This window comes from Muscardinus avellanarius (genome assembly GCF_963383645.1).
Source record: "Muscardinus avellanarius genome assembly, chromosome: 5".
In the NCBI taxonomy this organism is placed as follows: Eukaryota; Metazoa; Chordata; class Mammalia; order Rodentia; family Gliridae; genus Muscardinus; species Muscardinus avellanarius.
Genome location: NC_137790.1, coordinates 90,360,088 through 90,376,562, shown reverse-complemented (window position 1 = coordinate 90,376,562; position 16,475 = coordinate 90,360,088). Strand labels below are relative to the sequence as shown.

Genomic DNA, 16,475 nt, shown 5'->3' with positions numbered 1-16,475 from the left:
TCACATGAGGTTGCAAAAAGATACACAGGGACATCCCTTTCCCCTACGACAGTGGTATAATCTACAGAGCTTAGAGTTCACCAGTTATTAAGGTGAGTATGTGTGTGTGTATGTGTAACTCTATGCAACTTTTATATTGTTTGCTTATATGAACTACATGTTTTTATACTTTTTTTTTTTTTTTGGTACTGGGGATTGAACCCAGCATTGCACCTTTAAGCTACACCCTAGCCTTTTCCTTTTTTATTTTGAAACAAGGTTTCCCTAGGTTTCTGAGGATTTTGCTAAGTTGCTGAGTTGGCCTCAAATCCATAATCCTCCTGTCTCAGCCTCCCAAGCACTGGGATTACAGGTGTGTGCCACTGCACCTGGCTTGTTCTACTAATTTTAAATATGAAATGAGATTAGAGGAGTAAACAAACAGTTTTTTTTATCAGTAAAGCAGTGTCTATGAGCAATTATATACATGATCAAACAATATTCATTTCTACTTGTAATTAAGATGGAAGAAAATCCTCCAAAGCTAGCACAGTGGTACATACCTGTAATACTTGTTGTTGGGAGATAAGAGGCCGAGACAGGAGATTTTCAGGTTCGAGCCTAACCTCAGCAACTCAGTTATATCCTCTTTCAAAATTAAAAAATTATAAAGGGGTAGGGGTGTAGCTTGAAAGTAGACTGCTCTTGGGTTCAATTCTTAGTACCAAAAAAAAAAAAAAAAAGAAATTTCTATTGGCAAAAGAAGGGTGATTTTACCCTGACTTCAAATTTAGACCCATTATCTTCCTTTTCCAGGGAGTTCAAATTCATGCCCATGTAAAATATACTCAGTAGCAAAAAAAAAAAAAAAAAAAAAAAAATCCTACAAGCCTTAGCTCGTAGAACACTAGTCTGTGCCCCATGACTTCACAGGCACATCTTCTAAAAGTAAATAGGTATATAATAGGGGAACTCAATTTGTTGACTTTTTGAAAAATTATGGCCACAATCTTCTCTTGTGTCTGAAATTTCTACTGGTAGCTGAGTGTGGTAGTCATGCCTGGAATCTCAGTACTTAGGAGCTTGAGATAGGAGGATCGTGGGTTTGAGGCCTGCCTCAGCAAGTTAGCAAGGCCATCAGTAACTTAGCGAAACCCTGTTTCAGAATAAAAAAATAAGGTCTGGGGGTCCAGCTTGGAGAGAGAATGCCCCTGGTTTCTATCCCCAGTTCCACCAAAAAAAAAAGAAGAAGAAGAAGGAGAAGAAAAGAAAGAAAGAAAGAAAGAAAGAAGAAAAGAAAGAAAGAAAGAAAGAAAGAAAGAAAGAAAGAAAGAAAGAAAGAAAGAAAGAAATTTCTATTGGTAAAAGAAGGGTGATTTTACCTTGACTTCAAATTTAGACCCATCATCTTCCTTTTCCAGGGAGTTCAAATCCGTGTCCACGTAAGGTTCCTCAGTTGTCCTTTGGGGAGGAGCTAGAGGGACAGAAAAAATGTGACATTTGGTTATTTCACTTACAAGTTGTAACTCAAGCACTTCACTGCTTAGACAGATTATAGCCAGTCGACATGGTTGACTCAGGAGCTTCATGGAGCTGCTGGCTGATCCCTTCGGTGATGGATGAACTGGATACAAAGGAGAAACTCAGCAAAGAAATGGAGCTTTGATCCTAGGGACCTGACATTGAGCCGAAGAAACAAGTCACATCCATGCCACATGACATGTCAAACCACAGCACATCAGGAAATACAATGTGTAAAACAAAAGAGGTTTACCTATTCCTTACCACTCCCCTGTGCGTGTGTGCGTGTGTGTGCGTGTGTGTGTGTGTGTGGTGCTGGGGACTAAACTCAGGGGCATTTCACCTCTGAGCTATACCCCCTGCCCTATATTTTTTTTTTTTTATTTGTAAACAGGGTCCCACTAAATTGCCCAGGCTGGCTTCGAACTTGTATCATCACTCAGCTATCATTCCTATTCTTATAAAACCTTTCTTGACTAGCACAAATTTCATGGATTTGTTTATGCATTGTTTAGGCATGTTACAGTTGGAAGATATAATACTGTCCTTGATGGTGTTCTTGGAATAAAAGACTAAATTCTAGGAATCACTTTTTTTTTTTTTTTTTGGTGGTACTGGGGATGGAACCTTTCCACCTCCGGGCTACACTCCCAGACCTGTTTTATATTTTTATTTGGAAACAGGGTCTTTTAAAGCCAGCGAGGCTGGCTTCAAACCTGCGCAATCCTCCTGTCTCTGCCTCCTAAGTGTGGGGATTACAAGTGTGTGCCACCATGCCCGGCTAGGAATCACATTTAATTGAATATATTTTTCCATTTTAAATTAATTAAATGCAGCCAGGTGTGGTGGTACACACCTGTAATACCAGTACAGGATTGGGAGGCAGAGTCAGGAGGATTGCAGGTTTAAGACCAGCCTCACAACTTAAGAGAGATTCTCAGGAACCTAGTGAGATGCTGTTTCAAACAAAACATTAACTAAAAAAGGGCTGAGGATATAGCTCAGAGGGAGAGCATCCCTGGGTTTAAACCCCAGTACTGTCAGGTGTAGTGGTTCGTGCTTGTAATCCCAGCATTTGGGAGGTGAGACAGGAGGATCATGGTTCAAGGACAACCTCAGCTACTTAGGCCCTCTGCAACTTAGTGAGACCCTGTTTCAAAATAAAGAATAAAAAAGAGGGTGGGGGTGTAACTCAGAGGTAGAATGCCCCTGGTTTCCATCCCCAGTACTGGGGGGTGGGGACCCAGTACCAAAAAATAAATAAATAAATAAATAAATAAATAAAACCAGTATCACAAAATTTGGAAGACACTAAAACCTTACTAAACACAATCACTTGGTATATTTCCTTATAGTTCTCTCTTTATCTCTCTTTCTACACACTCACACACACACCCCGTATGAGTAGTTAAGAGGAAATCTGAGCCTGGCCTAGCCACAGGAAGTGGACTGGTCTGATGATGTAACAGTCAGATTCCAGAATTGATGGATGCACGTTCACTAATGGATGGGTTAGCGTGTGATAGAATTGATTAGCTGAGTCAGGAAGAAATTGGACTGCCTTGCTCTTGCTCTCTTCAATCTCCCCCTTTCTCCTTCTCACAGGGTGCCCAGACACCTGGAAGGTGTTCTTTATTCAGGCTCCACGACCATTAGGTAAGAAGACTGGAACTTGGAGAGAAGCCCTGGAAGCTTCCTAGCCCACTTTATTAGCTCTACTTACTTGAGCTAATGCTGAGCTAATAAATAAGCAGTACTTTGAGTTTGTTTCACCTTTGTGCATAGAATTCTCTTGGAAACCTCATAGGACACATGTGACTAACCCAAAGCATGCCTTGAGTTTCCTAGGTCCCATGCCAAAACGCAGTCTAGGAAGACTTCCGGGAAGATGGCGACAGAGCAAAACAGGGCTTACGAGCCCCGCTAACAACCAATCTCTATTACCACAAAATCAGAACCTTTCATAGCCAGAAAACACCATCAGCAGAGAAACAAAAAATGTAATTTTAAGGGACAGAGAAAAAGAGGGCTGGAAAAACGAGACACCAGAAACCAGACTGCAGTGCTGCAGCTGGAGCCGTGGTGTGAAGCGGCGGGCGCCATTTTGCCTTGCAGCACCAGGCTCCAGAGAGGAAGGGAACTCATAACGGAGCTCAGAAACCAGAGAGGAGATACACCGGCCTCACGCCCGAGAACGCGGCAGCAGCGTCTTACTGCCGGCGGCAGTGGCGAGTTCACCGGACGGCACCAGACCAATGCACTCAACAGCCCACCAAGCTCCAGAGAGGAGCGGCGGACAGCGAGCCGAGGTGAGCCACTGCAGAACAGCCGGGCGGGATTCGGCAGATTACTCGGTGCAGGGAGCAGCTAAAGCTCCCAGGGACTGGGCTCAGCGCACCCTGCAGGGACTCAGAGTGGAGTTCAAAAACAGAAAAGAAATACGCCAGCCTCACAGCCGAGGGCGTGGCATCGGTGCCATATTGCTACCGGCGGCAGCAGCAGCGAATTCACCGAGTCCACGACAGCTCCATCTGCGCACTCAACAGTGAGTCAAATTGCGGCCCCTAGAAGAGAAATCCCAGTACTGTACTCCCAGGGACTTGACCCAGTGGGGGAGTGGTGGTGGCAGAGATATTACACCATAGGAGAACGCCCAACCTGGCACCCCCCATGCTCTAAAGCAGCCTCGATTGGCTCCCAGGGTCTGAGACTCTGAGATACAACCTGGTAAAGGAGTAGTGGGAACTGAGATACCATAGACTCGAGATCCACAGCACCTTAAGTGAAGTCGTAGTGACCCAGGGAAGAACCCAGAGAAGGCACAAACTTCCGAAATCATGGGAAAGAGGAATAACAATGGAGCAATGAATGCCAACAACCCCACAACATCAGAACCTGATAAAACAGAAATTCAGAGATTTCTAGAAGATCAAATCAGGAAAATAACTGTAGAAATAATAGAGGTGTTTCAAAAAGAATTCAGAGAGAGCCAAAGAGAGATAAAGGATGCAATTAATGAAGTAAAGGCCTCAATTCAAAGTACAAACAACTGATTAGACCACATGGAGAATAGAATCTCGCTCCTAGAAGATGATCATTCAAAAAATGAACGCATAGTTTCTAATCTAGAAAAAAAAAATCCGACAGCAGGAATCTGACATTGAAGAAATATGGGCCCATTTTAAGAGAGCTAACCTAAGAATCATTGGAATAGAGGAGAGAAAAGAAGGTGAAACCAAAGGGATTAACAATCTTTTCAAGGAAATAATAGCAGAAAATTTTCCAAACATAGAGCAAGAGATCGATACACAGGTCCAGGAAACTTATAGAACCCCCGTTAGAGAGGATCAGAGAAGAGGATCCCCACGCCACATAATTGTCAAAATGACCAATGTGGAAGCCAAGCAGAGAATCTTAAAGGCAACAAAAGCAAAGGGCCAAGTGACATTCAGAGGCAAACCAATTAGAATCACTCCAGACTTCCCAAACCAAGTCATGAGAGCCAGAAGGGCTTGGAGTAACATATTCCAAACTCTGAAAGAAAACAACTTCCAGCCAAAAATTTCCTACCCAGCAAAACTTTCTATCAAATTAGATGGAAAAATAAGAAGCTTCCATGACAAACAGAAACTGAAGGAATTTATGTCTTCAAAACCAGCGCTAGAGAAAATACTCAAAGAGATTAACTACAAAGAAGAAATAGGTAACACACACCAGAACCAGAGAGATAAGATTTTCCATCCAACAGACAACTAAGATTGGTTATCTGTGGAGATTCATTATTTATGTTAGTCTTTTACCTATCTCTAAATTGTATTGTTTGCCTTTATTGTTGTTAATTTTTAGGATGTCTAGTTGGAATATTAATATACCTTCAGATATAGCATTTGGAAATATTTTATCCCATTCTATCAGTAACTTTTAACTCTGTTTACATTGTCTTTGGATATACAATATTTTTTTATTTTTTAGGGAGTTTGTATACTCTTCTGTTGCCTGTGCCATTGGAATCATATCCAAGAAATCACTGCCAATTTCAATGTTGTGAGGTTTTATGACCCAGATTTTCTTCTAAAAGTTTATAGTATTAAGATTTATATTTAGCTCTTTTATCTATTTTGAGTTAATATTTGTATATGTGTTAGGTAAGGGTCCAATTTTATTCTTTTTCATGTAATTATTATGTTTCAACAATATTTAGTTAAAAGATTATTATTTCCACCACCAAATGTTCGTGGAAACCTTGTCAAAAATAACTTGACAATATATGGAAGAATTTATCTCTAAGCTTTTATTTAACTCCAATGGTATATATATCTGCCTTTTGAACAGTACTACACTGTTTCAATTATTGTAGCTCTATATGGTTTGAAATCAGAAAATATACATCTTCTAGCTTTGTTCTTCTTCGAGATTGTTTTGGGTATCTAGAGTTCATATTCCATATCAGAATAAATTTTTTCTGAAAAGTAAATAAATAAATGTATGATAGCTTCACCTAAAAAAAAGAAAAGAAAAAAATATTCTCTGGTAAGAAAGAAAGCAAAAAGAAATATTGAACTGTTATCTTTTAGTCATCAAAAGCTTGGTATCAGACAAATGAAATTGTTTTGTGAGATTATCATCGTTAATATTGGATAAATTGCTGTAAAACTAGATGTCAACCACTAAGCCAAGCATGGGAAGGAGGGATTGGGAGGGAACGGGGTGGGGATCGGGTAGGGGCTAACTGGGTGATGTGTGCATTCATGTCTACAAAATTATTTTCTTTATACCATTATGATGTATGAATACATTGCACCAATAAAAAAAATGCAGTCTATCCACAGATACATCACTCTGATTCTTATCTGTAGTGAGCTTGATGATGGTTGACCATCTGGCCTCCAGACGACTCTCCCAACCCTCAGATCTGGTAGACCAACTCCAAGTAGCCTGGGCTTTCTATGGGTCTTCACAGATGTTTTGTTGACATCTACAGTAAATTTCAGTGCTTGCTGCCCAGGGCCAATTTGTTGGCAGCAGACCTCCCAATTATTATTACATAATAACAATAGACAGTCCTTTTAGTTGCTCAGTAGGAGCTCTGTACCTCTGAGCTACACCCCCAGCCCTATTTTTATTTTATTTTGAAAGAGGGTCTCACTGAGTTGTAAAGGGCCTAAGTAGCTGAGGCTGTCCGCGAACCATGATCCTCCTGTCTCAGCCTCCCAAATGCTGGGATTACAAGGATGTGCCACCAGGCCCAGCCTTCATTTTAACTATTATTATAGCTGCAAGGCATTAAAAAAAAGTTTTTTCCCCTTCCTTATGAACTTCAATGATGTTCAATGTTGCGCCCAAGGTACCAGCTGGCAGGAGTCAGAGCTGAGATCGCAGCTCTTATCGCTACACTTCTCTACCCCCCTTCATTATGCTGTCACATTGTTTGCTTGGCACAGATTTAGTTACTAAGGCATCAGACAAATGTGTTTGGAAATCCTATTAGTGACCCGCTTGAATCCACAGGCAGTGGTTACGAGCCCCAAACAAAAGTATAGGATTGCTTGGCAAAAGAAGTTGGTTGCTTGTCTGAGGTCAGTAACAACCTGTTCAGGCATGATGAAGATTTGTTTACCCTCAAGAGGGACTATTTCTGTTAAGAATCTTGTGTTTGAAAAACAACCAATCACTCCTGCTAGATTTACTTGTAACAAACAAGTGTGCCCTGAAGCAATGAAAGAGGCAAAGTCATAGAAGTGAGCATTGTTTAGTTCAAGGAAGGAGGAGAGGTCAAGAGAACCAAGTCTTGTTTCCAGCCCTCCGTGAGCTGCCACTCACGCCTTGAGTGAGTGTTTGTGTGTGTCCGTGAGTGTCTGCAAGTGTATCTGAGTGTGCATGTGATGTGAGCATATTTCTGTGTGAGTCTGTCTGCATTGAAAATTTCAAAAAATATATGCACTAAGCTATAATCCAGGCTTATTTCTGAAAAGTGGAACACATGATGGGAAACAGGGAATGACAAATTATGCTAAATGGAGAGTTGACAAAAAAAGCCCCATAATTTGCAGATAAACAAAAGCTGAAAGATTTTGTTGTCAGCAGACCGCCCAACAAGAAGTGCTACAAGTGCATTATCCTGAAGAGAAATGATACAGGATGGTAAAGCAGATCTCGGTACAAACAACATTGGATAAGTTGAATAAGACGGCAAATATAAAAGATGGGTCTCTCTCTCTCTCTCTCTCTCTCTCTCTCTCTCTCTCTCTCTCTCTCACACACACACACACACACCACTTTATTCTTTCTCTTAATTTCATTAGAAGATATATGATTATCTAGGCCGGGCATGGTGGTGCACTCTTGTAATCCCCACGCTTGGGAGGCAGAGACAGGAGGATCATGCAGGTTTGAAACCAGCCTCTCGCCGCTGGCTTAAGAGATCCTGTTTCCAAATTTAAAAAAAAAAAAATATATATATATATATATATATGTATATATATATATATATATATATATATATATGTATCCGAGAAGATATATGATTATCTAAAATGATAATACCAAGGCTCTGAGTATAGCTCACAGCATGTGCGTAGCATGTGTGAGGTCTTGGGTTCAGTCTTCAGCACCTAAATATAAATAAATGATGAGGGCTGTGGGTGTAGCTTGGAGGCAGAGTATTTGCCTAATAAGAGCAAAGCTCTGGATTCAATCCTTAACACTATATATATATATATATATATATATATATATATATACACACACACACACACACACACACACACACACATACACACATACATACACAATATATATACATATACGTATACATACACATACATATATACAATACCATAATGGAAAGTTTAACACATATAAATAAAATGTTATTTATGATAAGACAGTAAAAAGGATGAGGAGGAGCCGGGCCTGGTGGTGCACACTTGTAATCCCAGCATTTGGAAGCCTGAGATAGGAGGATTGAGGTTCTCGAATAGCCTCAGCTACTCAGTGAGCCCCTTTACAACTCAGTGAGAACCTGTTTCAAAAGAAAGAATAAAATAGGACTGGGGGGCCGGGCATGGTGGCGCACGCTTGTAATCCCCGCGCTTGGGAGGCAGAGACAGGAGGATCACGCAGGTTCGAAGCCAGCCGCGCTGGCTTAGGAGACCCTGTTTCCAAAAATAAAATAGGTCTGGGAGTGTAGCCCGGAGATAGACGGGCTTCCAAGAACCCCAGTACCACCAAAAAAAAAAAAAAAAAATAGGACTGGGGGTATTGTTCAGAGGTAGAATGCCCCTGTGTTCTGTCCCCAACACTGAAAAAAAGGATGATGAAGGGCATATGGAATCATGTTGCTATAAATTTCCTATATTTTATATAAAGTGGTAAATTACAAATTCAGAGCAGATTATGATTAATTAAAAATACATATGATAATTCTTAGAGAAACATCTAGGTTTTTGCAGAGAAGTAGACTAACAAGCCAGCAGAGGAATTAAAGCTGAATCCTAAAAAGTATTCACTAACTCAAAAGAAGGCAGAAAAAGAGGAAAATATAAATAAAAATATACTAGAAAACCAAAATAATTATGGCTATTTTGAATCTATTTCATTAATTACATTGTATATAATTGGACTAAACACTTCCATTAAAAGGTAGATGTAAACAAAATGTATTTAAAAATAAGATATAACTATTGTTCCTACAAGAAATATACTGTAAGTATAAAGACAGAAAAATGGAAAAAGATGCATCATGCAAACATTAATCAAGGAAAGAAGTCAGGCATGGTGGTGCACACCTGTAATCCCAATATTGGGAGGCTGAGGCAGGAGGTTTGCAGGTTGGAAGACAGCTTCAGCAATGTAATGAGTTTCAGTAACCTAAGGAGACTCTGTTTCAAAAACAAAAACAAAGTAATAAATAAAAAGAGCTGAGGTTATAGTTTGGAGGTAGAATGTCTCTGGGTTTAATACCTGGCAACACACACATAAACACACAAAAAGAGAAAAAAAAGAAAAAGAGTAAGAAAGAGGGCATGACTGCTATGTTAATATCAGACAAAACAGACTTGATGTATTCTACTAGAGACAGGAAGCAAAGAGACATTTCATAATGTTAAAGTGCTAATATGTTTGAAAGACATAAAATTATGAATATGGTGTGCTTAATAACAGAATCTCACAACACAGGATGCAACAAATGGCATAAATATCATGTCCAAGAGCAGTTCATGCCAGGAAAATATACAGGCTGCTTTAACATTTGAAACAAATCACTGCAATCCACTCTATTAATAATATAATATATGGAGAAAAGTCATATGATCTTCTCAACGTATTCATTATAAAAAGCCTCTGAAAATCCGCAGTTAATTGCGCTTAAAAACTCTCAAAGAAGTAGTAACCAGAGAGAAATTCTCAGTCTTATAAAAGCATCTTTGGAAGCTGGGTGTGGTGGCGCACAGTTGTAATCCCAGCATTCAGGAGGCGGAGTCCAGAGGATTGCAGTTTGAGGACAGCCTGGACTACTGAGCAAGGCCTTCTGCAACTTAGTAAGACTTGTTCTCAAAATAAAGAATAAAAACTAGGGCTTGGGGGTGTAGCTAAAAGGTAGAATGCCCCTGGGTTCCATCCCCAGTACCGCAAAATAAATAAATAAATAAAAGCATCTTTGGAAAACTCAGAAGAGGCCCAGGTGACACTCGAGCTCTTCCTTCTCTGACACCAGGAAGAGGGTATCTGTTCTCACCACTTCTTTCTATTCAACATTGTGTTGGGAATACCAGCCATTATAGTGAGAAGAGTGGGAAAAGAATAAAGATTGAGAGAGAAAAGGAATCATATCCATTTACAGATGCCATGACTATACCTCTATCCAGAAATATATTCTTATTATTAGTTACAAATAGTAAATAACGGAACTTCCGGAAAGATGGCGACCGAGAAAAGCAGCATTTATGAGTCCCGCGAACAATCGATCTCTATTGCCACAAAATCAGTGCTTTTCTTAGCCAGAAAACACCATCAGCAGGGAAATAAACACTGTAAATACAAGGGACAGAGAAAAAGAAGACTAGAAGAACCACCAGAGACCAGAAAAGAAACCAGCCAGCATTGCAGTGGCAGAGCCGCGCTGGCGCCATCTTGCCTCACAGCACCAGACTGCAGAGAAGAAAGGGACTCAGAACAGAGCTCAAAACCAGAAAAGAAATACACCAGCTGCATGGCTGAGAGCACAGCAGCAGTGCCATATTGTCAGCAGTGGCGGCGAGTTCACTGCGCCAGCGACAGCTCCAGATCAGCGAACTCAACAACCCACCAGGCTCCAGAGAAGAAAGGTAAACCACAGCTGAAGTGAGCAGCTGCAGATCATTTGGGTATAATTCAGTAGTTTTTTCAGCGCAAAGAATGTCTAAAACTCCCAGTGGCCAAGCTCATCACGCCTTCCAGGGACTCAGAACAGAGCTCAAAACCAGAAAAGAAATACGCCAACCTCACAGCTGAGAGCGTTACAGCAGTGCCATATTGCCAGCAGTAGCAGCGAATTCACCCCACCTATGACAGCTCCAGATCAGTGCACTCAATAACGGCAAGTGAAATTGCAGCCCCTAAAGGAGAAATCCCAGTACTGTACCCCCAGGGATTTCAATAGCTGTGACAATCTCCCTGGATCTGAGATTATGCAGTACAACCCAGTGAAGGAGTAGCGGTGGCAGAGATACCACACCCTAGTCTCAGCTCCCTGTGGGAAAACACCCAGCCTGGCACCCCCATGGTCTCACGCAGCCTCGATTAAGTCCCTGGGTCTGAGACTTTGCAATACAACCCAGTAAAGGAGTATTGGTGACTGAGATTACCACAGACTCGAGATCCAGAACACCATAACTGACGTCGTAGTGACCCAGTGAAGAACCCAGAGAAGGCACAAACTTCTGAAATCATGGGAAAGAGGAACAAAAATGGAGCAATGAATGCCCACAACCCAACAACATCAGAACCTGATAACACAGAAATTCAGAGATCTCCAAAAGATCAAATCAGGAATATAACTGTAGAAATAATACATGGCCTTCGAAAAGAATTTAGAGAGAAATAAAAGATGAAGTAAAGGCATCAATTCAAACTATAAACAATTGATTAGACCACATGGAGAATAGAATCTCGCTCCTAGAAGATGATCACTCCAAAAATGAACGCATAGTTTATAATTTAGAAAAAAAAATCTGACAGCAGGAATTTGAAATTGAAGATATATGGGCCCATTTTAAGAGAACTAACCTAAGAATCATTGGAATAGAGGAGAGAAAAGAAGGTGAAACCAAAGGGATCAATAATTTCTTCAAGGAAATAATAGCAGAAAATTTTCCAAACATAGAGCAAGAGGTCAATACACAGGTCCAGGAAATTTATAGAACTCCTGTTAGACAGGATCAGAGAAGAGGTTCCCCATGCCACATAATTGTCAAAATGACCAATGTGGAAGCCAAGGAGAGAATCTTAAAGGCAACAAAAACAAAAGACCAAGTGACATTCAGAGGCAAACCAATTAGAATCACTCCAGACTTCCCAAACCAAGTCATGAGAGCCAGAAGGGCGTGGAGTAGCATATTCCAAACTCTGAAAGAAAACAACTTCCGGCCAAAAGTTTTCTACCCAGCAAACTATCTATCAAATTAGATGGGGAAATAAGAAGCTTCCATGACAAACAGAAAGTGAAGGAATTTATGTCTTCAAAACCAGCGCTAGAGAAAATACTCAAGGAGATTAACTACAAAGAAGAAATATGTAATAAACACCAGAACCAAAGAAACAAGATTTTCCATCCAACAGACAACTAAGCAAAGAAGAATAAACAGTATCTCAAACCGAAATAAAATCTTAACATCTTAGGAATTAAAAATTATCGGGCAATAATCACACTGAAGGTAAATTGCCTCAACTCCCCAATAAAAAGAAATAAAGTGGCAAAATGAATTAAAAACCAGAATCCATCCATCTGCTATTTACAAGAAACACACCTTACAAGTAAAGATAGGAACAAACTCAAGGTAAAGGGCTGGAGCAAGGTAATCCATGCTAATGGAACTCGAAGACAAGCAGGAGTAGCAACTATGATATGAGACAAGTTAGACTTCAAACTCAAACTTATTAGAAGAGACAAAGAAGGTCATATTTTGCTGGTAAAATGAATAATCCAGCAAGAGAAAATAACAATAATCAACATCTATGCCCCAAACATAGGTGAAGGTACTTTCATAAATCAAACTCTTTGTGACATGAAGTCACACATAAATCCCAATACAATAGTACTGGGAGACTTCAACACACCTCTCACAACATTAGACCGATCTTAAAGACAAAAGGTCAGTAAAGATGCCTCATTTCTAAAAAACACCATTGATCAAATGGACCTGTTGGACACATATAGAATATTTCACCCAACTAAAGCAGAGTTTACATTTTTTTCAGCTGCTCACAGAACCTTCTCCAAAATAGATCACATCCTGGGACACAAAATGAGCACTAACAAATTCAAAAAATGTTACATACTTCCCTGTGTCATTTGAGACCATAATGGATTGAAATTAGAAATCAACTATAAGAAGACCCAGAGAAACAACATAAACATGTGGAGACTAAACACCACACTTCTGAATGAAGAATGGGTCATTGAAGATGTAAAAGGTAAAATCAAGAAATTTCTATAAACAAATGAAAATAAAGATACAACATATCAAAACCTCTGGGACACTTTGAAGGCAGTATTAAGAGGAACATTTATAGCACTGAGTGCTCACATAAGAAAAACAGAAAATCTTCAAATAAATAACCTAATGACACCCCTCAAAGCCCTTGAAAAGCAGGAACAATCAAACCCCAAAGCCAGTAGAAGAAAGGAAATTATTAAAATTAGAGCAGAAATTAATGAAATAGAATAAAAAAAATACAGAAAATCAACAAAACCAAATGCTAGTTTCTTGAAAAAATTAATAAGATTGATAAACCACTAGCCAACCTAACTAAAAAAAAAAAAGAGAGAGTCAAACCAAATTATGAAGATAAGAGATGAAAAAGGAGACACTAATACTGACAGTGTAGAAATCCAGAGGATTATCAGAAACTACTTTGAAAAGTTATATTTCAACAAATGGAAAATCTCGAGGAAACTGACAACTTCCTAGATAAATACAACCTTCTGTTTAGGAAGTCAAGAAGATATTGAACAATTAAGCCAACCAATAACAATCAAAAGAGATTGGAACAGCAATAAAGAGCTTACCATCAAAGAAAAGCCCAGGACCAGATGGTTTCCCGAGTGAATTCTATAAAACCTTTATAGAAGAGCTAACCCCAATACTACCTAAACTATTTCATGAAATAGAAAAAATCGGGACTCTCCCAAATACATTCTATGAAGCCAACATCACACTAATACCCAAACCAAATAAAGACCGTTCAAGGAAGGAAAACTACAGGCCTATATCACTGATGAACTTGGTTGCAAAACTATTAAACAAAATACTAGCAACACGCATTCAAAACCACATCAAGAAAATCATACACCATGACCAGATAGGGTTCATGCCAGGGATGCAAGGCTGGTTCAACATATGAAAATCAATCCATGTAATTCACCATATAAACAGAATCAAAGACAAAAGTCACATGATCATTTCAATAGATGCTGAAAAAGCATTTGATAAAATCCAACACCCATTTATGATAAAAAAAAACACTGCAGAGAATTGGAATAGAAGGAACATATCTCAAAATCATAAAGGCATTCTACAATAAGCCCACTGCCAACATCATATTAAATGGGGAAAAGCTTCAAGAAATCCCCCTAAAAACAGGAATGAGACAAGGATGTCCATTATCACCACTTCTCTTCAATAAAGTACTAGACACTCTAGCCAGAGCAATAAGGCAAGAAAAGGAAATCAGAGGAGTACAAATAGGTAAAGAAGAACTCAAACTTTCACTATTGCAGATGACATGATACTATATTTAGAAAACCCAACAAACTCAACCAAAAGGCTTATAGAACTGATCAACAAATTTAGAAAAGTATCTGGATACAAAATCAATCTCAAAAAAAAAAAATCAGAAGCTTTCCTGTACACCAATCATAAATCCACTGAAAAAGAAATTCAGAAAATACTTCCACTCAGCATCTCTCACACACACACACACAAAAAAAAAAAAAAAAAAATAGAATACTTAGGAATAAACTTAACCAAGGAGGTAAAAGATCTTTGCAAAGAAGATTATGAAACATTGAAAAAAGATATCAAAGATCTTAGATGAAAAGATCTTCCATGTTCATGGATTGGCAGAATAAATATCATTAAAATGGCCATCATTCCAAAAGTTATCTGTAGATTCAATGCAATGCCCATTAAACTACCAAGATCATTCCTCACAGATAGAGAAAAATCAGTCCTTAAATTTATTTGGAATAACAAAAAGCCCAGAATAGCCAAAGTAGTTCTCAGCAACAAAAACCATGCAGGAGGAATCACAATACCTGACTTTAAACTATACTACAAAGCCATTGTAATAAAAACAGCATGGTATTGGCACAAAAACAGATATATAGACCAATGGAGCAGAATAGAAGACCCAGAAACAAGTCCACACACTTCCAGCCAATTGATTTTTGACAAAGGAGCCAAAAACATACACTGGAAAAAAGATAGCCTTTTCAACAAATGGTGTTGGAAAAACTGGTTAACCATATGCAGAAAATTGAAACTTAATCCCACTTTCTCACCCTGCACAAGAGTCAATTCAAGGTGGATCAAAGACTTGGAAATCAAACCAGAGACCTTTGAAGCTCCTTGAAGAGGGCATAGGTCCAACACTGCAACACATAGGCACAGAAAAATATGTTCTCAACAAGACCCCAAACACACAACAAATTAAAAGGTGAATCAATATGTGGGATTGCATGAAACTGAAGAGCTTCTGTTCAGCAAAGGAAACTGTCAAGAACCTCAATCGAGAGCCAACAGAATGGGAAAAGATTTTTGCCACCTACCCCTAATATTAATACTAATATCTAGAATATACAGAGAACTCAAGAAGCTCAAAACAAAAAAACACAAATCATCCAATAACAAAATGGGCAAGCAAATTAAATAGACACTTCATGAAAGAAGAAATTCAAATGGCCAATAAATGCATGAAAAAATGCTCAACATCACTGACAATCAGAGAGACGCAAATCAAAACTACCCAGTGATTTCACCTAACTCCAACTAGAATGGCAATCATTCAAAACACAAACAACAACAAATGCTGGTGAGAATGTGGAGAAGTGGGAACTCTAAAACATTGTTGGTGGGACTGCAAATTAGTGCAACCACTTTGGAAAACAGTATGGAGAATCCTCAGAAGAATGGGAACAAATCTATCATTTGATCCAGCAATACACTTCTGGGTATCTACCCAAAAGATAGGAAACCAAACTACCAAACTAATGCATGTGTATCTATGTCCATAGCTGCACAATTCACCATAGCCAAACTATGGGACCAGTCAAGATGTCCATCAACAGATGAATTAATTACAAAACTGGGATATGTACACAGTGGAATTTTACTCAGCCCTTAAAAAAAAAAAAACTCAGTTACATAATTTTCAGGGAAATGGATGGAACTGGAGGATATTATGCTAAGTGAGATTAGTCAGTTACAAAGAATAAGAAATCGGATGCTTTCCCTAATATCCTATAGAGGAGCAAACAAGACAACCTAAATGAGGGGATGGGCGGGGAGAAGGAAATTCTCTAAAACATGCAAAGTACTTAAACATATCAAAGTCAACCACTAGGCCAAGCAAGGGAAGGAGGGACAGAGAGGGAATGGGGTGGGAATTGGGTAGGGGTTAAATTAGTGATGTGTATATGTATGTCCACACAAGTTTTTTACCCCAATATGATGTGTGAATATAATGCACCAATAAAGAATTTAAAAAACCAAATA

The 16,475-nt window shown here is 39.1% G+C and overlaps 1 protein-coding gene across 1 annotated transcript in view; it reads right to left on the bottom strand.

Moving 5' to 3' along the window:
* MCF2L2 (MCF.2 cell line derived transforming sequence-like 2) overlaps positions 1 to 16,475 on the bottom strand; it is a gene marked incomplete at both ends in the record, with an annotated part of 233,944 nt that overhangs the window by 113,289 nt on the left and 104,180 nt on the right. Inside the window, one exon of the mRNA XM_080696562.1 lies at positions 1,362 to 1,453. Coding sequence (XP_080552688.1) covers positions 1,362 to 1,453 — 92 coding nt within the window. The remainder of the gene's footprint in view (positions 1 to 1,361; positions 1,454 to 16,475) is intronic.